The following is a 23,166-nucleotide window of genomic DNA, read 5'->3' as shown; positions in this document are numbered from 1 at the left end:
GCAAAAACAGATTGTAAGGAGTGCATTGCATTGATTTTTCATTATGGTTATGAAGTACATTAAATGTTCACCAAATTGGCATGCGTTAACGATGTATATGAAGAGGGTGTCCCCATAATGTAGCTAGAAGGATGTGAGCAAATAGAGAAAGAACAATTCAGGAACACATCTTCTGATCTCTAACAAACAGCTTGATCACATAGACTAGCTTTGTCAAAAGTAATGCGAAGGCAAATTCATATTTATGAAGCTATCATATTATCATGAACGTAAATAACTTAATCATTACATGCAGTAATCTACAGTTTATAGATTAAATCAAATATCATTTTGTACATAGATTTGATACATCAAATCTAGGCGAATACATAATTGCTTTGGCTATATATATATATATATATATATATAGCTAATAGTATTTCTAATGTTACAGAGTAGATCTGCAATGAAACTTTTGAGAATGTTCAACATGCAAAATAGTGGGCCTATGAAAATTCCTAGGGAAAGTAACTCAAAGCACGTCTCTACTATCGAGAACTTGTAGCACCTTTGATATGCTTGACACACACTCGTGCTAATATCTCGGATTCGTAAATTGAAAACATGCAAGATCTGAAGGACTATCTCCTGAGAGCTGTTAAAAGAATTTTGTGGCACAAGACATCCACTAGTTGGTTCAGCTCAAAATAGGAACAAGGTGGGAAAGTTTTAGTTGTTACATGGCTGCTTATATAGATGGAGATCTGGATGAGTGAAGATCAGTATTGTCTTGCTTTGGGCACATAAGTCATTGCTTGGTGCAGCAAGTATTGCCTTACTCCCTTCTCTCCTGCTCCTAGCTAGGCTGAACTCCATGGCCTAGCTAGGGGGTTTGGTCTTAGCTTGGAGCCTCCAAGTAGATGAGTGTACTCAGAACGAACCTTAGGAGGTCTTTCTCTGGCCGGTATTCTTCCTTAGGTAAACCTGAAATTTTGCAAGGCTGTTGCTCCTGATTGGTTTCTTCAGAGACAAAGAAATGACCATAACTTTTCAAGGCTTGTTCGGGTCACTTTGAAGTTAAGAGCAATGTTATTCCTTAGAAGATAAGCCACATTCTTGTCATCTGGATCAAAGATAGAATCTGTGTTGTTTGGTCTCCACGTGTGTCGCAAGAAGTGGGTCTCTTGTAGATTGCCATTTTTTGTTTTTGCAATGGGTGACAGAAAACCACAGAAGTAGCCTTCCTATGCTGCAACAGTAGCATCTCCCCTGCCTAACACTAGGCCGAATGAAGTCATACTTCTCTATCAGCAGATTCTCCCTGTTAAGAAGGAGAATAGTGAACTGAATTCAGTACGGATTTCAGCAAGTAAAGAGCAAACTAAACAATCCAACTCCTCACTCATCTTAAGAGAGACATTCAAGAAATCTCAGAGGAGAAGTAAAGTGCACAGGTGCAAAAGGAATTAAAGGAACCAGCTGAAAGGCACAACTTAACTCAAATCTCAAGATTGAGGCCCACCAAACTATTGGAATGTAGGAGAAGATTTTGGGGAAGAGACCTTCAGAAAACTCAGCAAACAAGGAATTAAGTGGGCAGATTTAGACTTTGATATTGGTAAAAAAGGATCTCATGGAATTATTACTTTCCCGACAAGAGATGAAAGAACGCAGATTCTTAGATAGTCCAACAAGTTCGAAGGACTACTAATGTGGATTGCAGAGGACCTCACAAAAACTCACTAAAGAACAAAATCTCAGAGCTTGCAAAGGTGAAGGCAGTGAAAAAAGAAGGCGAGTGGGCTATCTATCAGGATGGCAAGACATTGATCAAGGACTTCAAAGCTACCCCCAATCTATAACTGATATATGATCTCCATTTGCTTTCTTTTGTTCTTAGTCTTTTGGTTTATCAGTTGTGTTGGTTAAACTATTTGTAATTAGAAATTCAGGTGTTTATCTTATGTTTAAGACATAATACAAAAACTTTTTTCCCTGCCTCCCCTAAAAGGGCTCGCATTGTTCTCCATGGAGATTTGAATAGAGGACTTTATAGATTGCATGTTAGATGTGTAACTCGTTAAAATGGTCGTCGGAAATTTTGGGTATAACTCTCAAGGAGGACCTACAACAATTTCTCATTATAGATAGCATTGTAATGGTTTCTACTAATAAATTCATGTTTCATGGTTGGAGGGAAGGTAGCTCGTTTGGAATTTGTGAGTTGGAGGATAAAGCTACAAACATAGTCACAAAGGATCTAGGGAGAGAAGCTTCGGTACTTCAAATACCAGTTAGTGGTACTGGTGTGCATTTATACATTGAGAGGAAATGTTAGAAAACAATGCTTATATTAGTATGTGTATTCCGCCATAGGTGTGTATGTATGGATGATCTAGCATGGTACATGATAAGGGGTTGTATGTATTTTTATTTGTGGATAATGATATTGTAGTGTAGGTTTTGCAATCTTTCAGGTGGTCTCTCTTCACATGCGCTGGAGAGAGAGAGAGAGAGAGAGAGAGAGAGAGAGAGAGAGATCTTTATATGTTTTGACAGATGCAGAACGGGCGCCGACAAAGAAAAAAATGCATAGAGCTTTAGAAGATATCAAGGAAAGCATCATAGAGTTAAGGTACATGCAAAAGACTATCTTCAAAGAAAATAAGAGATGAAATCCTTTCTGTAGTCTTTTTCCATCTGCAAAGATGTTTTGTATTTGTATGTTCCTTTGAATAGCCACAAGATATGTTGCAATAAGATTTATGAGAATACTCTTATTAATCAGATTTTAAGAAGTGTGTTTTTATGGAATAGTGTGGAGCATAAAAATTATCATCCTCGAGTACCATTTTGCTTTGAGCTTTTGTATTTCTTGCATTTCTAATGGAGCCATACATGCATGCATTTATATCAACATATTTTTATATAGAAGCACATTTTTTGGATTTCTTTTGTGAAACTCCTCCAGAAAATTATACAACTTGGAAGGGTAATCGAATTGTGTGGTCTAAGGGATTTCTTGTGAGCTTGTTACAGTTCATTGCTCCTCATTCTATAGTTTTTAATTGAGAGCATAGATGTGTTCTAAATGTCAAATTTTAGTGCACCATAGGCGTTTCTTTACTTTTATATGTCATGACTAATTAAAAACACGTCACCCTAGTGAAGTCCTTTCAAACCTTACCGTCTAGAAGTTTCAGTATAGGGTAATGGCCTACCTCAAGGTCTAACAATAGTGCAAATCCCAATCAACTTAAGGGAATGTTGCATACACCTTGTGACATATAAGTGAGAGTTACAACAAACTACACATGACACTCCTTTCCCTTCTTTAATCCTATTGATGAATTTGGTTCTAATAAAAACCAAGCTAACCTGAAGTTTACTAACAACTGCATCAAGATCAAAGAGAGAGAAAGAAAGAAAGAAAGAAAGTGTATTATTGTCCACTAAAGGCCAAAATGGGCCCATGGGACATCAAGAACTCTGCATACAAGATAGCACAAAATCAACGTGCCACAAAGAAGAGGCATCGTCGAATATCATCTAAGTGCTACACGCAATACAATGCAAGTGAAAGTACATAATGTCAAATCTGAGCCTAAATACAAAGTAAACTAGATGCAAGGAAACCGCCCCTGGGTGCAAAATGGGGGGATGAGTACAATATGCCAATGCAAAGATACAAGTCCAGGTGTCACGGAGTCTGAGAACCAAAATAATATTGGAAATCCTGTCCATCGACTCTGCCTCCTGCTATGAGAGTACAAATCTGAGCAAAGGTGAGGTGAGCGGCTGGTGGGGCGAGATCTCCATGAGTAAGTCTCCTCCGAAAAGCTGCCATCATCCTGGATCGTCTGGAGATGAAGCGACGAGTACGTCCCCTATGTAACAAGATCCTGCGGCGTCTACAAACCATCTCATATGTACATCCACAGGGTGGAGGCATGTGTCCTGTGTGAGCTCTGACCTCCTCGTGCTCCTCCTGGTCTCTGTCCTCTGGTATAGCGTGTGCCTGAGCTCTATCAAGCTGGGCTCTATCACGCTCCGGTCTATGCTGATGGTCTCTGAGGTAGTCTCGTCGAAGCATAGTGGCCTCCCTGACATAAAGAGCTAGGCAATGCTGATCCTCGTAGTCCATCACTCGTGAGAGGGGTCCAAAGCCATCCGTGAAGAGACAGTGGAATCTACCTCTGAGCTCATAATATAGCGGGCATCTGCAAATGAAGTGCTCCTCTGACTCCACCTCTCCCATGGTGCAACAAGGGCAGATCCTGGTCTCTCGGCCTGGTCGCCGTCCATCCTCCATGCGTCGCATCCTACCAGCCTCTATCTCGAGCTGATGCGAAGAGACTCTAAGCTGGCCAAGGGCAATCCTCAGTGAGTGGGACATGTGGATACCTGTATAGCCTGGTGGAATGACAAATCCATCCCCTGAGATCCGAAGGAAGTGGTCACGATATGTGGCCATCTTCGTCGGAAGCTGCGTGGGATAAATCCAAGTGCGATACGTATGAAGCTGCAGCAAGTCTGCTCTCGTGACCTGGCTAAGCTCGTGGCGAGTCAACTCGAGATGAGGGGCATCTATGCTGTATCGGAAGGGAGGCAGTCTATCCATGTCTAGTCCAAGAGATGTGAGCCACCTAGTGAGAGAGAGAGACATAGAAAACGCTCATCAATAAACTGTAGAATCCTCTTACTGCTCACCCTTGTGTTCTGAAGTTTGAATATCAATATACAGCTCTAGCCATGCCATATGGCTTTAAAGATTACATCCATGTTTTTGTGGATCCATAAAAACAAATGTGTCTAGTTTTTCAAGGTTTGTGTTAGCATCTAATAGCAGTTGGATTGTAGAACTCCATACTTTATCTCTATAATCTTTGCACACTCGACTAAATTTTGGTAAAAAAAGTACACATTCCAAAATTCCTCCATGTGTGAATGCTTGTATGATAGTGTAAGGCGTCCATGAAAATCTTACTAGCCTCAAGTCTTTTGAAGAATAAAGTTAATTTGGTGTCAAAGAGGCAGTTGGTGGTTTGTATGCTGATTTTTTTGCTAAATTGATTTCATTGACGATGCTCTCTTTCGTTTATAGTTCCAAACATTACCATCATCATCATCCAAGTCAAATTGAATGCTTTGAAATTGAATTTTTTAAAAGGCACCATTGTTAAACTTAATGAAAAGGCGCATGCTTGTGAAGTTGCTTCTACTTGATTAAAATTTTCACACCTTGGCCTCCAAGTTGTGGAGCTTTTGTAAATTTTAGTGTTGTGCATAACAAGGAGTGCATTTCTCTTATTGGCAATTTCATTTAGCTTCATGCAAAATGCAGGTGCGTGGGAGCCAAATGTATTCTAATAGGGTTCTTGTCAATAAGATGAACCTTTGGTGTCTTTCATTATAATTCATGAATGGCTTCTGTAAGCCATTTTAAAAGAAATGGGGAGTTTGTTCCTTTGAACATGGTCAATTTTGGGCCACCAAAGTATTAAGATTTGGATTTTTCCATTAGGGTTGACCATATGGCCTTGGTTAGTAATGCTTCTTCTATGCAATGGTAAGCTTAGCATTTCAAGTAGGAAACATTTGTGCAAGACGTGGTAAATTTCCTATTGAGCCTTTTGAAATTCATTATTGGAAGGGTACATATTGACCATGCTTCATGGTTGATATAAGAACAAATGATGTTGAAAATAAGGAGTACAATGTTGGTTCAATGCAAGAGAGTAAGGGCATGCTCCTTGTAATAACAAGGAGAAATTAAATCATGCTACTCGCCAATGATGAAAGTTAGGTATCAAAGTGAGTGTTCAACTTTACACAATGTAAGTAAACTTGTATCGTGTTGGTCCTTGGACAACCGGGACCCGACCTAAGCAGCAGGCAACCAAATACCTTGGTAACCTTGATGGGTTGCCAAGTAGCAAAATCTTCAAATTGGCAAGATTCCGGATGGCAAGGATTGGCATCAGATCACTAAGTAGATGGTCCAATAAAAGTTAACCGTCTAGAAAGGTTATCGGGTAGGAAATAGGAAGGCGTTTAGTAGAATTGTATGGTAGAAGGGGACCTCTATACTAATAAGTGAATCATTGTAATGAAGTAGGGATGTGAGTGGTGAGTCGTCTTGTTGCAAGAGTGAGTGCTCTGCCTCGAGCCGAGGTGTGTGACAATTGTGCAGCCCCAGGCTGTCTGTACTGGCCCTGTCCTTTTCATCAATACAATTGGTTGCATACTTCGTCGCTTGTAATTACCACATGCTTCTCCACCCGTGTTCATACGGTTTTGCCCATGCAGCTTAAACCCTTCTCGTTAGTTCTTGACATAACTCTGTAACCTAGCACCGAATAGGAGCATCGGTCAAGCTTCCCTTGGAGTGCAAGAGAGAGCATATTCCTACCAAGCAGTGTGCACGTAGCAGTCATCAAGCATTGAGGTACAGCGTCATGGGGGGTGAGCAAAATCGAGCGTCGATCTTGCTGGGGGGACCATTGTGATGGAGATTGAGTGGGGAATGCAGTGGAGTGAGCCGAGAACAAGGACAAGAGTGTGAATCCATCCAAGCAGCAGTTTATATTAAGTGACGAGTTGCGATAGTTACTTGGTCAAGCACACCATTTTAGAAGATATCTTCGAGTGTTGTCTGTTGATTTCAGAATCTTGCACTCCTGCTTAACGATTGGTGTCTAGACTCAAGAGTGTTCCCAAGCAGTCTTACAGATCATATGAGTGGTACAAGCTGCCTATTACGGGCTCAGAGCAAAGACAAAGATGCGTAGTTAAAAGAGACGAGCACCTGCTTCGAGGACAAAGAGATTGGTGTGAATAAGACCAAAGAACTGCAATGAATTCTGAGCCAGAGATGGACAATTATGAGAACCAAAATGATATAGTAGAGAGCCACGTACACTGGAGAGTTTGAGGTAGAAGAAGACCTAGTCACAGACAGAGAGTGTTGGCTTCTAACTACTACACTAACCCTAGGAATGAACCGGTTCCAAGAAGGCATCTTAATCAATCTGAAGGTTTCAATTGTGATGCAACCTCTCGGCGTTGGTTGTAAGAATCTGAGCAGGTTTTCACAGAGTCTCGCTCCTGAAGAAGCTAATGGAACAAGTCCCAAGCCCGAGACGTGAGTATGGGTCTCGGCAGGAAGGACATATGTCCTGAACAGAAGCAAGGCGTGCTTTAGACCATGAGAAGGCTTACCCATGAGACAGAGATGGAGCAGGAATGGACCACGGTGAGGGGCGAGGTTCAGATAGAGAAGCAAACCCTGGATAGCAATATCGAACCATCGAGCACCAAGCCTTTTCGCTTCATTGCAAAGGTATCGAGCATCTACTCTTGTGCTGACGCATACATGAGACCAAGCAAAACGAGAACCATAAGAAGCAGATAGGGCGAATGTGTTCACACCTCTGGAGCCACTTGTTCCAGCACGACACCATGAACATGAATACATTTGTGTCTGTGTCAACATAGTGGGCCTCACTACTAACACTTTCATGACGACCAACATCTGGTGGTAGCCACCAAGCCAAAAATGGCTACACCAATCAAATGAAAATTCTAGGATTTCAAAGAAATCGACGATGAAGATCCATAGTCAATACTTAAGTGATTATAATTTAAGATTAATGTATACATGTCACTTTATATAGTTCATTATGCTATAATGTATTCCTTGGTGGCACAAGTTAGGGTCAAATGGCGAAAGAACCTAAGGTATGCATGCAAAGATCAAATGCATACAACATAAATGAATACAACTAATGCTATGCAAAGTAAATCAAATGGTACTAGTACTTACATATTCAAATGGTCACTTGGGGATGTGACCCGCATCACAATGGGTTTGCAACCCTATTCATGAGTGCCTCTCTTAAGATATTGCCCTTTTTTAATGCACTACCTAAAGATTGCTCCACCATAGTAAAGAATATGTATGAGGTGAATAACAATGCAGGATTTTAGATGTCGAGACGGAGCTGTAGGCCATGACTATGAAAGAGGGGGATGTAGTACAGGGTCACATCAGGAAGATGAAGGTGGCCAAGAACAAAGTTAGTAGATGGTCAGGCAACGGATTTGGCGAGGATGGTTAGACTTTTGCTTGACATGCTTCCCAGGAGCTACAACAATTTTGTTGCAACAATGATTGCAAGGCAATGATCGGCACTGGTTACTTTCGAGGAACTAGTGCCTTGGCTTCTGTAGAAGAAAGCAAATATGACGGATCTAGTGAAAAGGCATTATATGGCAAGGACAACGACAAAGGCAACAAGCAAGCCCAGCAAGAAGAAGGTTGTCAAATCTGAGAAGGATGGTACACTTCTGATGTTGAGACTACGAAGGAAAAAAAAACATTTAAAAAAGTGCTGCTACTGGTATCAGCTAGGACATTTTGCAAAGGACTGCAGAAAGGAGACAAATCAAAAGGACGACTCCGATTAGGATTTAGAGGAGACAGTCAACATCAGCACAAGTGGTCGTCTCAGAACAGCTTTTCTTGGTGACATCTCCATGAGGTATCGAGGTAAGGCTATCAGACCTTGGTGTTACAGTAAGAATGTTTGACATTGAGAGAGGGTTTGGAAAGGATTTAGAAACCTATGTGAAGCTGAAGGACCGCAATGAGTGCTTGGATTGCTTTGGTTGTTTGGCTGGCATCATTGACATGAGGGGGAGTCTTTGAAAGGACTATGGATTGAGGGTTGGATGGGAGTTAGGGGGCATCATAGGATAACGCAATGAAGCTGGGTGTGCCTCCGTGAGGTGCACGGTTTGCTCTCCTAGCAAGTAGTAAAGCAAGTGGATCATCTAGTATGTGCATTCCTTATTTAGGAATTTGAACCTTAATAACTTGCTTTGATCAGATTGGAAGGTGTGTTTTTCCAAAGCTCGGAAGAAGGGTACTGGAAGGTGAACGTGGTGGACTTATTGAAGCCTTAGTGGTGATGACAGGGACACCTACAGGAGGACAAAGTGTGCTGAAGCCAGAGGAGTATTTGCTTGAGAGCTCATTCGGAGCTCATGGTCAAGGTATTCTGGAGGGGTGTTCCTTAGAAGCCCTCTCTGTAAGAGGAGCTTCCAAGGCTCGGCACGTAGGGTGAGGCCACGAACCACCAACTTGCCCAGAAGGGCCTTGCTCTGCATCTCCGAATCAATGATACCCAAGCCTCCCAGTGCCTGCGACATGATCACCATCTCCCAAGCTACTCGGGCCCTAGTGTTCCTCGTGCCATCTGAACCTGTCCAAAGGAAGTTCCGTACCAACCGTGGGAGCTGCCCAATGCATCCTTTGTGAAAGCACTAACAGGAGGCAATATACCAGGCAGTGGCAAGAAAGACCTGGTTTGCCACTAAGGCGCGACCTGCGAGGGAGAGTTTAGCCGAGCTCCAATAGAGAAGCTTGCCCCGAACACTCTCAAGGACCGGGGCAATCTATTACTCTCAAGAAAGACTTGGTTTCCCACTAAGGCGCGACCTGCGAGGGAGAGTTTAGCCGAGCTCCAATAGAGAAGCTTGTGCCAAATACTCTCAAGGACCGGGTCAATTGGCATCCAAGGTATCTCGTTGTTTGGCCCCACGATATCAATCTGAAACCAGAGTCACTCCCCCACTCACGGATCTGTTGCGTCTCCTCAAAGCCCTTGAAGAAGCCTATGGATTTTGTCCAGTTGATCCGTGCCCCTGAGGCCTCACAATAGATAGCCAAGGCACCTCTTACTCTCTCTAGACTCGCTGTGGTGCCCTCAACATACAAGGCCATGTCGTCTGCAAACTCCGAGTCAAGGAGCTCCTCCTGTTTGATTGGGAGTCTCAACCCTATGAGACCCGCCACCTATGATCTCAAGTAGTAGCCCAGTATATGCCTTATCCCCATAGGTACTCACTTAAAACAAGCTTTAATGAAATAGGAAAGACATTTCAAGTGGCTCTTGATTGGATCATTGTCTATCATCAAACATATGCACCCACCAGTTGTGGATCTTCAACAAGATTTGGAATGCCAAAGGTGACATACAAGGAGGTTATTGATTTAGCACTACATAGTTGATGTAGCACACTAAACTAATCCCCATCATACTCCAAATTGTAGTGTTAACAATGACTAAAATTGATTTTATGTTATGTTAAACTACCAACAACAATGTTCAAGGAATGCAACTTCCCTAATAGAGAAGATGGGAGAGAGTAAGAGGATAGGAGTTCCCATACACACTAGCCACACACACTATATTATAATGAAGAACATGATGAATAGATGCAGCTTCATTCGGGTTTGTTCCCATGCCCTTTATAGTCCTCTCTAGAAATGTCAATTTATAATATTCCAACAATCCATTTGAAATCATACCAAACAAGCAGAGGATTCTTACAATATACTTTTGAGATATAATTTCTATTGCTTATGATGGCAACCGAATTGCATAAGAAAAAAGTGAAATATTCTAGTGTGACTATGCAATGGAAGTTTGTACATTGAGCATATCATGGAATTGAAGGAAACTTTGTACATGAAGTACAATTTTGCCTTCACTTCCGCCTCTTAAGTGATAGCTGGAAAGACCAAGATGCTCTCAAAAGTTTGATCTTGTTAAGGGACAATCGCTTTTGAAGATTCTTATTGCCTATTTTTTGTTTGGTAGTGAAGATGACCTTTATTCATAGAGGAATTTTTCATATATCAATTCTTCTTGATAGAGGACTCTCTCTTAAAACTTGTAATGCAATTATTGTGCTTTGTTTTGGCATGAAACATGTCATTCTTTGCCAATTGAATGCTACATACCTTGTCCAAATCTGAGTAGCATAGGATCTCTTGAGAGCATTTCAATTTTTGGTAAAAGCAAAGGTGCTTCCATATGTAGCACTACTTGATTCTCGATTGTCTAATTCTAGTGATGAGATAAGGCCACTATTGGTTATTTGTTGCTTTGCCAAGACAAAGATACCGAACCAGGACCAAAGTAATATCCACTTTAGGATCTTCTATCAAATTTACAATTCCTATCCTATCAATGTAGGTGTATCCATGAAAGCAAAATCTATAATGTTGTACCATAAATAATCCACAATAACCATGTACCTTTCAAGTACTTGAGGACTCTTTCAACTACAAGAAGATAAGTTCTTTTGGGATTCTATTTGACTTTGATGAGAATATCAATAGAGTAAGAGATCTTTGTCCCCATGATAAGCAAATAGACCTATATACATCAAGAGAGTTTTCATGACCTCACAATTGAATGTGGCATTTCATAGGAGTTGGGAGTGATACATATTAATGAGGATCTATATAATAATAAGCTATCTATACTAATGAGAGTATATAGCAAGAGATTTTATCAATTGGCAATTTAGCATTGCATTCCATAGGAGTTGGGAGTGGCTCGCAATCATGTAAATGAATTTCTTAAGAATGATTGAAGCATACTTGCCCATTCAACATGATGTTTTGTATCATCTTGGCATGATGCCTATCTCATTCAACGTATTTCTATCCCAAGAAAAAAATGGAGTTCTCCCATGTGAGTATATTTCCCCTATGTGAACACAATGTGTCTTTATATTGCTATCCCAAGAACATAATGCAGTCCTCCCCAATGTCCTTCCTATCAAACTTTAATGTGAGTTGATACTTTGAATTGTGAAATGAGATGTCCATTTGAATCTATGTGATGAACAAGTCATCAACCTAAAGTGATATAAGAGATAATGCCTTCAAATGTCTTTCTAATATAAAGAGATGGATATAATTTTGATGGTTGAAAACCTAGTGTAAGAAAGTGATTGCATTCTTGTGGTTGTTTGAGCAACTGATTTCTACAACTTCTAGACTTTCTTTTTCATTCTTTTGACAATATACTCTATAGATCATGTGATATAGATTTTCTTATCCAAATGTCCAACAAGAATAGAACACTTAACATCCATCTAGATAGGCCAATCAAAGTGTGAAGCAAGGGCAATGATTGTTCTAACAATGATCATCTTTTTAGCTACTGCAAAGGTGTCTTCATAGTATATTCCATACTCATGAGTGTATCCTTAAGGTCCATTTGATGGATAGGCCAATCAACATGTGAAGCAAGGGCAACGATTGTTCTAACAACGGTTATCTTTGTAACTTGTGCAAAGACCTCTTCATAATCTCTTCCATGTTCTTGATCATATCCTTTGGCCACTAATCTAGTGTTGTACTTGCCAAATTTTCCATCTGTAACCTTTAGTCTTTTTTTCTCTTCAAGCATATCTATCTATATTGGACAATGTATAAAAACTATGCAAAAACATGAATGCACAGACTATATAAACTTTCATCCACTTTGAATGCAATTTCATAACAAAACATTGGAATTCCAAAGTAAAAGGATACTACTTAGAAAATGTATAAATAATCGTTAGCACATGAATCCAATAGGTTGCAATTTAAATTTCAACCAAATCCAAACTATAGTCCTTTTTTTTAAAAAATTCTCACACCCGTTCATCCCTATCTAGGGGCACCTTGCTTTGGGTGTACCCTAAGTAGGAGACTCGAACATGGGCCGCCCCCCTAGTAGGTAAGTGCCCTACCATTGGGTTGCTCAAAATATTATCATTGAAACATTAAAAACTAGTTTAGGCAATGCATAAAAATAATATTGAAATAAGAATGCATAAAATCATTTAAAAACAATATAAGTTTCCATTAGCTCTAAATGTCATTTCTATAGTGAAACATCAACATTCCAAACTTAAGATATTGCTTACATGACATAAAATTTTATTGTAATAAAATATAACTCAAATATAATAGGTCATTTATAGAGAATCGAAAAGTTTGTTGGAATTCAAAAGTTGAAAGATAGTGTAGATAATTTACAAAAACTCACACAATAGTTGATTGAGTCAAATTATGCGATCGAAGTTTATTATTCATAAGAGAGATAAAATCTCAACATAAAATAAAAATCACAGCATAATGAATTGATTCTAACCTATTTCTTATGAATTCATTTGACTTTTAGTATAGTCTTGCAAAGAAGAAAGAAAATATCTAAAAATAAAGCAATTCACACAATACAGATAAACTTAACATGTAATAGATAAACGCATAGCATCACAATATCTATTGAATTTTGCAAGTTTAACGTTATTTTCTTGTTTTTTGGCATTATATAGGTAAGATTTCATTCACTTGCTACCATCTGCTCTACGTGTTAAAACAAATGATGTACTCTTTTTATTGTCATCATGAGATGGAAATACTTAATTCTATGGTATATGTTGCACTATTTACAATCTTATCTAGAGACCTAATAATTACACGCATATACACTATTCATAACCAGAGGTCACCATTTCCCCTTGTTAAGAATGGTGTAAATTGCACCATTTAGATTGGATTCGTGTAGCAAACCTTAAGGTAAGGGGTTCATGTATATATTTCATCTTCTTTCAAATACAACTTAGTACATAGTCATCTCTTGTGCACTCCTCTCTCTCAGAGCTTACCTTGGTAGACTCTTCTTAGAGCATGATCACGGAGTTCTTCCAGCCAAACCAAACATACTCCCCTCCTAGTGGCCCTAAGCATGATAAGGATGTAGAGCTAGTGACACGGTAGCTCAGGTAGAGGGTTGATTCACAAATTACGCTTGGGGACATTCCCTCCATGTTTAGAGTGGGAGAGCGATCGATGGGCGTTATTGTCACCCTTGTTAGACATAGAGCTGTGACCAAGAGACAGCGCAGGATTACATCCATAGGCAATCGGCAACACTTTATTTATGATTTCATGCTATCGTACCCTCACCCTTGACGACAGGGGATCACGGTTACCTTGGAGCATACTTCACTTTGTATTATGATGACAGTCACTCTGATGATGATGTTGATGATAGTGATGTTGTAGATGACTATTATTTCAATTAGTAGCTCCACACTTTCAACTAGCTTGTATCAAGTTTCTCATAGTCTCATAGACCCATCAGTCTTTCGAAGACTTTAATAAAAACTCTCTCTCTCTCTCTCTCTCTCTCTCTCTCTCTCTCTCTCTCTCGTGCAAGAATGTAAGATCACTATTTCTCTACAAGGGTTTTTCTTCAAATCTACTTTGCACTATGCCTACACGAGGGTGTGTGGAGGACATTTGGGGAAAACAAGCCTTGGAATCTGCTTTGATAGCCCTCTCGAATGGGACAGCCCACAAAGGTACCACTGAAGTGCTCACATGCCTCAACAAAATATGTCTCGTGCTAATTGAAAAAATAGATAGCCTAGAGGCCACAAATGTGGCCTTATTAGCTGAAAAATCCCATGTTGACAAGACCCTTGCTAAGTTTAAAAAGCAGGGAGGGAAAATACAAGAAGAATGGAGGAAAGGAAAGGCCAAGAAAGAGGATTGGGAACAAGAAAAAATAGATTGGATTAATGAGAAGGGAAATCCCCAAGACAAGATGCATTCACTGGGTGTTGAATTACAACAAATGAAGGATATGCAAATGCCTTCAGAGTGGGGTTGTAAAGCCATGGAAATACTCAGAACAGAGAATGCAGCTCTCAAAAAAGAGATGGCGGCCATGCAAGCCACGATGATTGGGAAACATGCTGAGATCACACAACAGCTCAATAAAGAGAAAGAAGAAATACTTGAATGGACAGAAGTGGTTAAAAAGGGATCAGTTGCACCCAAGAAGGAGTTTATCTCTGAGACTCTAGAGGAAGAGAAAAGGAGATCCAGCAAGGTCTTGAATGTGCTTGTAAGGGGCTTGACGGTGGGAGATACCCCAATGGCAGATGCCCAAGCTTTGTTCCCTAAAATGGGGGTTAATCTCACATGTGAGATAGCCTGGAGAGTAGGTAAAGCTGAAACACCAATGAGACCCTTAGTACTGAAATTCTGGAATGCCATGGATAGGTCCACCATTATGAGCATGAGAGTAGCATTGAAAGGGACCAGGATATATTTGGATGATGATCTAACCCTCCTATAGTAGGAGCACATAAGGGAGGGAATGGTACGGGTAATGGCAGCAAGGGAGGCAGGAAAATGGGTCATATATAGAGATGGTCTCATTATTGGCGAGAGACCAGCCAGGGAAGAGAAGGAAGATGGGGAGTTATGACGGTGTTGGACCAATGGGATGAATGCACATAATGAACTCAAGATGGCAGTGTGGAACTGCAATGGCACACTCTAGTCTGACCCAGGAGGATTCTCGGAGACATACATTGGGAGAGACATGATCTTTTACACTGAGACACATGAGAGTCCATAGAGAGGACTGCCCACTGTGGCAGGATATACATGGGAGTCAACCCACCGGAAGGAAATGAGGGGGGATAGTGGAGTGCGTGGCTTCGGAGGAGTGGCCATCCTCTTCAGATCACGTTTGAGACCCCTCATTTCAGTGGTTCGGAGAGAGGAGCACGCGCGACATATATGGGTGTGTGTCGAGATACCTGATGCCTAACCAATCTACATGGTAGTGTGCTACTTTCCCCCAGGTACATCACCTTATGCACACGCAGTCACTACGAAGGGACATAGCCCATATGAGATGATACATGATGATATCATTGAGTTCTCCAGACTAGGAGATAGTCTCCTTCTTGGTGACTTCAATGCACACACAGGTGACAAGCAAGTGGGCCTACTTGACTTTATATCAGACTCTCTCATAGTACCATAACTAGACACTGCAGAGCTCGGGATAGTGAGAGACTCAGCAGATGCACCACCCGTGATGGGATACAGTCAGCATCTACTTGACCTGGGGGCTATCCATGAACTAATCATATATAATGGCCTATAGAGATGGCCACTATCTGGTGGGTTCACTTGTTTCCCGCATGGTGGAGGTACTAGTACAGTGGATTACTACTCGGTCCCCTATCCTTCACCTCATGGGTACACGATTTCGTTGTGCCTCCTCCCCTGCTAGGTGCTGACCACTCATACCTATCCTTCAGTATCTCCACCACTACGCCAATCACATGGAGACCCTCCCCACTCCCACTTGTGTATGGGTGCACTTTGATCGGACCCTTGACCCCATTTACGCGAGCCATTTGGCACAGGAGCTCCCAGGTTTACTACTTGGGGATGAGGTAGACCTCACCCATGCATCAGACACCCTTGCCATCGTGGTCACTGATGCAGCTATCAGATCTTTCCCTACGGCTCGGCCTGGGCGCATTTCAATGGAAAAGATGCCTCAGAGCCCTTGGTATGATGATGAGTGCAGAGAGATGAGAGCTCACCTCACACGTGAGCAAGCCCTTGGCCACTTGATACCACCTGAGGCATAGAGGATCTCACGATGGCTGATACGCCATAAGTGGCGGGCTTCCCTCACCCATAGGATGGATGAGGTGATTAGTTCGTTCAGAGGAGGGGATCCTACTATCGGATGGAGGATCATATCGAGGAGCAAGCCGCCTATCCCCATCATAGACCCGAGTGTTTGGCACACATACGCATGCTCTCTCTATGATGTTCCGATGCAGGTGCCACCTGATATGTCTGCTATGCCCAATCTGCCACTTGTCACTTGTTCACTGCACAATGTACGGGTAGCACTCCGTCGGCTACATAATTGGAGAGCATAAGATCATGAGGGGCTACAAATGGAGCATTTCGCACATGGGCATGAGGTTTTGGCCCCGATCCTAGCACAGATGTTCAACCATGCCATATGCCATGGCTTTCCACCCTCTTGGAGCACTACCACCATCGTCCCAATACACAAGGCAGGTGACCCCATGGACATTGGGAACCACTGCACTCTCATTATTGGCCACACTCTGGCCAAGATCTATGGATTTGTACTAGAGAGAGAGATCAGCAGTCACACAGAGGCACATGGGCAGCTCTAGGATAGGCAGGATTTCGGAGATAGCATTCCACCTTGGACCACATCTTCACATTAAGGGCTATCATTAAGGAGGCAAGGTTGAGGCATCAGAAAGTCTATGCTTGCTTTGTAGACTTTTGGAAGGCTTTCGATACTGTCCCACGATCCCGCATGATTAGGAGACTCCAAGAGATGTAGATCCAAGAGGTTCTGATTTGGGGGGTGATGACCCTATATCAGTTCATCAAGGGACGAGTTCGTGCCCCAGGAGGCCTTGGAGAGCATGATTGGAGTGAAACGGGGATTCCCCTCTCACTGACTCTCTTTGGCCTCTACATTGATGAGATCACATCCTTCATAGACCGCCTGGGAGGCGAGGGGTCACTGCTGGCTGATTTGTTGGTACCAATACTAGTATATGCGGATGACATAGTCCTCCTGTCATCCTCAGCAAAGGATTACAGAGACATCTGGAGGCCCTCGAGGTGTTCTACATACAGAGAGATTTGATAGTTAACCTTGGGAAGACCAAGGTTATGATGATCAACACCTCATACCCAGTGCTCCATTGACATAGCTTCACTTATCAAGGTCATCCAGTAGAGATTGTGCAATCCTACACATACTTGGGTACAATTTTCACTGGGCTAGTTTTCACAATGATCCATGTAGCTTGAGCACGCCTCACACGAGGATATGGTGCTTTGGCCCAGCTAGAGCGACAGTGTTTCCAGACACACTTCCAGGACCACCGACGAAGTGCTTGCTTTTCGACACCCTAATGAGATCAACTGGCATGTATGCAACACCATTCTGGGGGTGTGATATTTCAATAGTAGAGTGGAAGAGATTTGAGCGGCTACAGATAATCATGGGATCCATGATGATTCGTAGTAAGCCCTCAGTTCCCCATTAGATAGTACAAGCAGAGTTTGCTATGACCCCTCTTCAGATTGATGCCACCTTTCAAACAGTGACCTTCCTCCATAGAGTTTGGGACCTACCTCATGAGAGATTACCGAGACTGGCATTGAATCCTCTATCCGACTGGCAAAGAGTAGGTTTGATATAGCTTGGTATGCACACGTCTCTACTTGTTCGCCCAGTCATGGCATTCAGATGGACAGGCTCCCCCCTTTTTTGGTACAGCATGGATGCACCCCCCGAGCTGATTCCGTGAGATGAGATTAACTGCATCATATGGTTAGACCTCCTCCAACTTCACATACTTTGGACGTGGGGACCAAGACCCAGCTCTACTATGACCATTTCTTGAGAGTATCGAAGGATGGCCTCATCATCAGACCCTAGTATCTTGAGGACAGAGGAGTCTCACATGCACTGAGGATTGCCATTGGACAGATGCGAGTCTCCTCCCATCAGCTGAGGATTGAGGCAGGGAGAGTTGTAGGCATACCTAGAGAGCAGCGAACTTGTATGCTATGCACGAGGAGCACTTTCCTTGTATGTGTCCCATCTACTATGAGATCCGAGGGTGCTACTATTGCCTTTTTCAGGAGGGACACGGGTTTGGCCCACTCTCACGAGTGATCCACTTCCAAGATCAGGTCTATATTGGGCTCTACCTGATGGAGATGCGGAGACACATAGAGACACTACTGTAATAGATCAGAGAGCAACAGGATGCGACCAACACATCACAAGACACTGAGGTGGATCGATCGGAGAGGCAGGTCACCGACTTCTATGCATTTGAGTCAACTCCAGGGCACTCGGGAGTAGAGGAGGAGGAGCTAGCTGACATGAGAGATAGATGGGTCAGTAGAGGGAGTCAACACACACCACTACTAGATGAGGGACATAGGGATCTCACATGCGATAGGAGACCAGAGCACACACGATTGAGGTTCGACCTATCTCAGCTCTCCTCAGAGGCGACTGACAGAGACGTGGCATTACACTTGACATAGCCCATCAGATTCAGAGATCGAGGAGACCACGCCTCCCATCACAACGCCAGACAGCTCGACAGATGCAGATAGGTGAGATCTTTGCATCACACTAGAGAGCTATCACGAAGCCTAGATACATGGAGCCAAATCATGTTCTTGGAGCATTAGCCCTGAGCGCCTGACATGCCTCACTCATGTTACACACTATTTGGCTTTTCTGGCCTGACTTGATATGATGTACTACATTAGTATTTCAGTTTATGTGTTTTCTAATATTCAGCGAGGGTCTTAGCGAGCCCTTCGCTCCAGCCCACGTGGCTTGTATGAGTTTACATTGTTTCCACACTTTTGTCCCATAGGCTTGCGAGGCCTCTCTCTCTCTCTCTCTCTCTCTCTCTCTCTCTCTCTCTCTCTCTCTCTCTCTCTCTCTCTCTCTCTCTCTCTCAAATCTCTCAAATCTCTAACATGGTATCAAAGCCCATCATGACCACACTCCTTTCATGAGTATAAAGGCCTTTTTGTTATTATCAAGCCAACAAGCCCTCCTTTAAGTTTTTCTTCTTCTTCATGGTCTCGAGAGTTTGAGACAGTTAATTCATTGATAGATCTTCTTGGATTGAGTATTTCCTTCCTCTAGGTGCTTGAGTGAACATGCTCGCCCTTGCAATCTATTAAGTGCTGATTGTGCATGCTTAGGGTGATGAAACAATTTATCAATAAGAAAACTCAGAGGTCGAGGTGTTGTTGAAGGAAACCACATGATGACAGGGGATAGAGTTATCATCATCACTGAGTATACACATCCTAAACAAATGGAATGAAAACCACACTTGTATATTAAAGAAATTTGATACAACCAAGCCGCCTCGAGGCGTCTTACAATGCACACTCAATAGCAAGCTTCCTAACCTAGCAAGCCAGGTGAGAGAGAGAGTATGAAAACACATAATGTCACTCTCTCTTCCCTTCTCACTGTGACAACACTTTTCTAAATACTATAGAACCACATTCTCTAGTTGCCATACTCGGCTCAATGGATTGCTATTTACCATTTGTCTACCTCCCTTAGTTTCTCATAACATGTGCTTCAAACGTGGGGTCACCGCTTCTTAGTGTCGATGCTTGCCATTCAAAAGTTAACAAAAGGTCGCACCACCCATGATCGCTAACCACAAGAGTTAACCAATGAGAAGCTTCATTGCCACCACCCATAGGTATCATGCTCACTTGGTCAGTTCCTTGGTCCTAACCTGAGGGTCAACATCTCACCTCAACTTCCTTCAATCGGGTTCTCATAGTTCAAGACAGGTTGATATCAGCCATTTCTCAAAGGCTGAGCACATGGGTTGAAGCCGCGAGGTCGCTACATGGGATTACATTGTCAATGAGGAGGGGAAGCAGAAGAACTGGTGCAAAAGATGGTCCAACTTTTTCAGGGGCAACGCTTGAGAGGACGACGGGGTTGGAGAGGGAGGGTAAAAGGGAATGAACCTTCACCATTGTTCAAGGGGAGGCCATGGGTCTATATGGATGAGTCAACCGACCCAATGACCACAACTCGGCTATGGGATTCTCGACAGGGTTGGTGATCCCCAACTCATTATCAAAATGAGTCACATACCTCTAGACGGGTGTGAATTTCTTCTACCACTTGGTAAGGGGATCTTTAAGTGAATCATGTATGTTATTGTGCATGGCTGCCGCCTCTAAGTTTCACCATTTGTTTACTAGAATATAGCTTCATTATTTGCAGATACTAATTTGTTACTACAAAATGAATGAGGCAATGTCAAGCCTAGCAATGGGCTACAATAACATTTAGAGTTGATTGTATCAATGTCTTGCTATTCTTGTACGTTTGGTTTGAATTTGTTTAAGATATTAGCAAATAGTGAATCATCCCCTATCACATCATAGTTGCGAGTTGACAACATTTTATTTGCTCTTTCTAGAAGCTTTCTTTAAATAGATTTTATTGCTGGGAAACCCACTTGTCATTTATGAGGGGAAATTGATACAAGTTTCATGTTATTATAACATCTAACCCCCCCAAAATGGAGCCCCGTGCACACGCTTGATAGCACGCAATTGTCTGTCCACAAAATTAAATAACATGTTTCCAATAAGAAATTTCATCTAGAATAGTTGTCCAAACATCTACCTATTGCTTTGCAAGCTTGTCCAACTTGTCAGCTGTTAATTCAGGCATGTTCATGTAATTTTTGGGTATGGCCAAGGTAGAATAAAGAGTACTACCATATGAATCCTTTCTCATGTATACCATTTTCAGTATTTTAATCTTTAATCTTTAACATATTAGAACTTGGGTCCTTATTGCACATGTGCATAAAATGTTGAATGAGAGTACGTATGATTGTTGTCTTGCCAGTTCCAATGCCTCCGATAAGAAATATGTAGATTGGTTGTGCTAGTTTCTTTTCCTTCTTCCAAATAACGTCATCCAATATGTGCTTTTTGCTCAACATTTAGCATTTGTATTTATAGGTAGTGGTAAAACTTAGGTATGTCTTTTCCTTGGTTGTTTCTTATTCAAGGAAATGGAATATCTATTGGTTGATTCTTTGAGCAATCGCGATGCATCACGTCTATTATATTACATGAGTCCATCTATATAGCACTATTGAATGCTTCAACCTAGACATTTTTATTTGCATTCATAGACATTTCATCAAACTTTGTTGCTCTAAATTTTGCCAGGATTCAACATTTAATGGTCATTCAAATTCATGCTAAAGTTGAATTTTTTGTGGATTTTGGTAATTTGATCTAAATTGATGATTGTTATATTTTAGTTTCTTATTTTAAGGTCTCTTTGGTTCCCCGAAATGGAATATGTAGCATTAGTTTCTCCCTGTAATATTTTTTTGGATCATGATGTTGATCAAAGTGCAAGAATAGAATTACGTGTGGTTTTTTTTTTTGTAAGTCTTGTTGTTATACTCAGACACAAATTATGCAAGAGCTACTAGGTCAAGAATATTTGGCCACACTATGTAATGATCAATACTTAAAGCACACATAATATCAATGAAATCATCTGACATCACTTGCAATATTTTGTTAGGTTTTGGCACTGCCACATGCTATGGTAGGGGCAATGTATTTATACATTGGATTGTTCTAAGGCATGGTGCAACAGGAATGAAAGTATTCTAAAAACTACTTGTTGTGTCGACATCTGTTGCAAGTTTAGAAATGCAACCCACATTTTTTCATCACTGTATTGTATTTATACATTGTAATGTTCTGGAGACATGGTGCAGTAGGAATGAAAGTATTCTAAATACTACTTACTTGTTGTGTCGACATTTGTTGCAAGTTTAGAAATGCAACCCCCATTTTTTTCATCACTGGATTTTTTAATTATGTCATGGAATGCCTTCGTTATTTTATTTTCCACTTTTGTAAGATATGATGTGCGATAAGCATCTATAGCATATGGATCCAATATGAATTGTGCATAAGTGTTTCCATCAAACAACGGTGGCAAAACGATTTTGTAAATGGATTTGTCCAAGCATCAGATGGATTTGTTTTCAAAAACAACATGGGTTGTCTTTAATTTGCCCACAAACATTCAATGTATTTGCCCTTGATGAGCCCTAATTTTGCTAAGTATTCTTATAAGCTCTGCACTGCAATTGAAGTCAAATAATTTAGCTCTCTATACACATTTTTCAAGGTAGCTTTAGTTTCTTTAATCTTCACCAATAAAGGCTCTAAAATAGTTGTTTCATCCATTGGAAGCAACAAAAAATGAAATCTACAGATTGCTTTTCCTTTTTTTAAACATATGCGAGTACGTTTATGGTGCTATGCTATTTGCAATGGCTCAGGAAGCATCGTGCTGTCACAAGATATGCATTCATCAACAAAGTTTGTTATTGCTTCATTTGTTCCCACTCCAAAGACAGGTGCTCCTTCAATCCATAGTAGCAAAGCATGGTCCTACTCACTCACTTGGCTTTGAAAATTGGTTGCAAAATAGTAGTCTTTCACTTGTCCAAAATACTCTTATATGCCTTTAGCAACTTCTTAGTCTCTTTATATGGTGATTGTAATATCTTGCATAAGTGATAAGATCATCATGGACTAGTTGATGTATAGGGGTATCATCCATACTAGAAGCTAGTTGAGAATCAATTTTTTCAATGCATTTAGCAAGGCCATCCACTTACTTTCCCCACATGGAATGTCATAAAAAATTTTGGAGGACCCATTTCTCAAACCGTTGCGAATAATTTTTTTCGTTGATGTCGCAAATAATGTGGGGAAGTTCTAATGCTTTCAAGCTTGCGATAATCAATATCTGATTTTAAGAGAAAGTCTAAATTTAGCTTATTCTTAACATCTCTTACGGTTATGGGCCTACCATTAAGTTGTGCATTTTG

At 41.3% G+C, this 23,166-nt stretch overlaps 1 protein-coding gene across 4 annotated transcripts in view; it reads left to right on the top strand.

Moving 5' to 3' along the window:
• Window positions 1–2,786, top strand: part of LOC147895550 (Polynucleotidyl transferase, ribonuclease H-like superfamily protein) — a 132,262-nt gene extending 129,476 nt beyond the window's left edge. For 2 of the 4 annotated variants that reach the window (XM_087383722.1, XM_087383720.1), the window contains one exon: window positions 2,539–2,786. In XM_087383722.1, the coding sequence (XP_087239848.1) occupies window positions 2,539–2,654 (116 nt within the window). In that variant the 3' untranslated portion in view covers window positions 2,655–2,786. The remainder of the gene's footprint in view (window positions 1–2,538) is intronic. The other 2 variants (XM_087383724.1, XM_087383721.1) reach the window with 1 other exon arrangement.
• The last annotated feature ends 20,380 nt before the right edge of the window (window positions 2,787–23,166 follow it).

Source organism: Dipteris shenzhenensis, chromosome 13 (assembly GCF_047967505.1).
Source record: "Dipteris shenzhenensis isolate YYH24624 ecotype China chromosome 13, Dip_SZ_1.0, whole genome shotgun sequence".
Classification (NCBI taxonomy): domain Eukaryota; kingdom Viridiplantae; phylum Streptophyta; class Polypodiopsida; order Gleicheniales; family Dipteridaceae; genus Dipteris; species Dipteris shenzhenensis.
The sequence above is the reverse complement of the archived record's forward strand: the minus strand, read 5'-3'. Positions and strand labels throughout refer to the sequence as shown.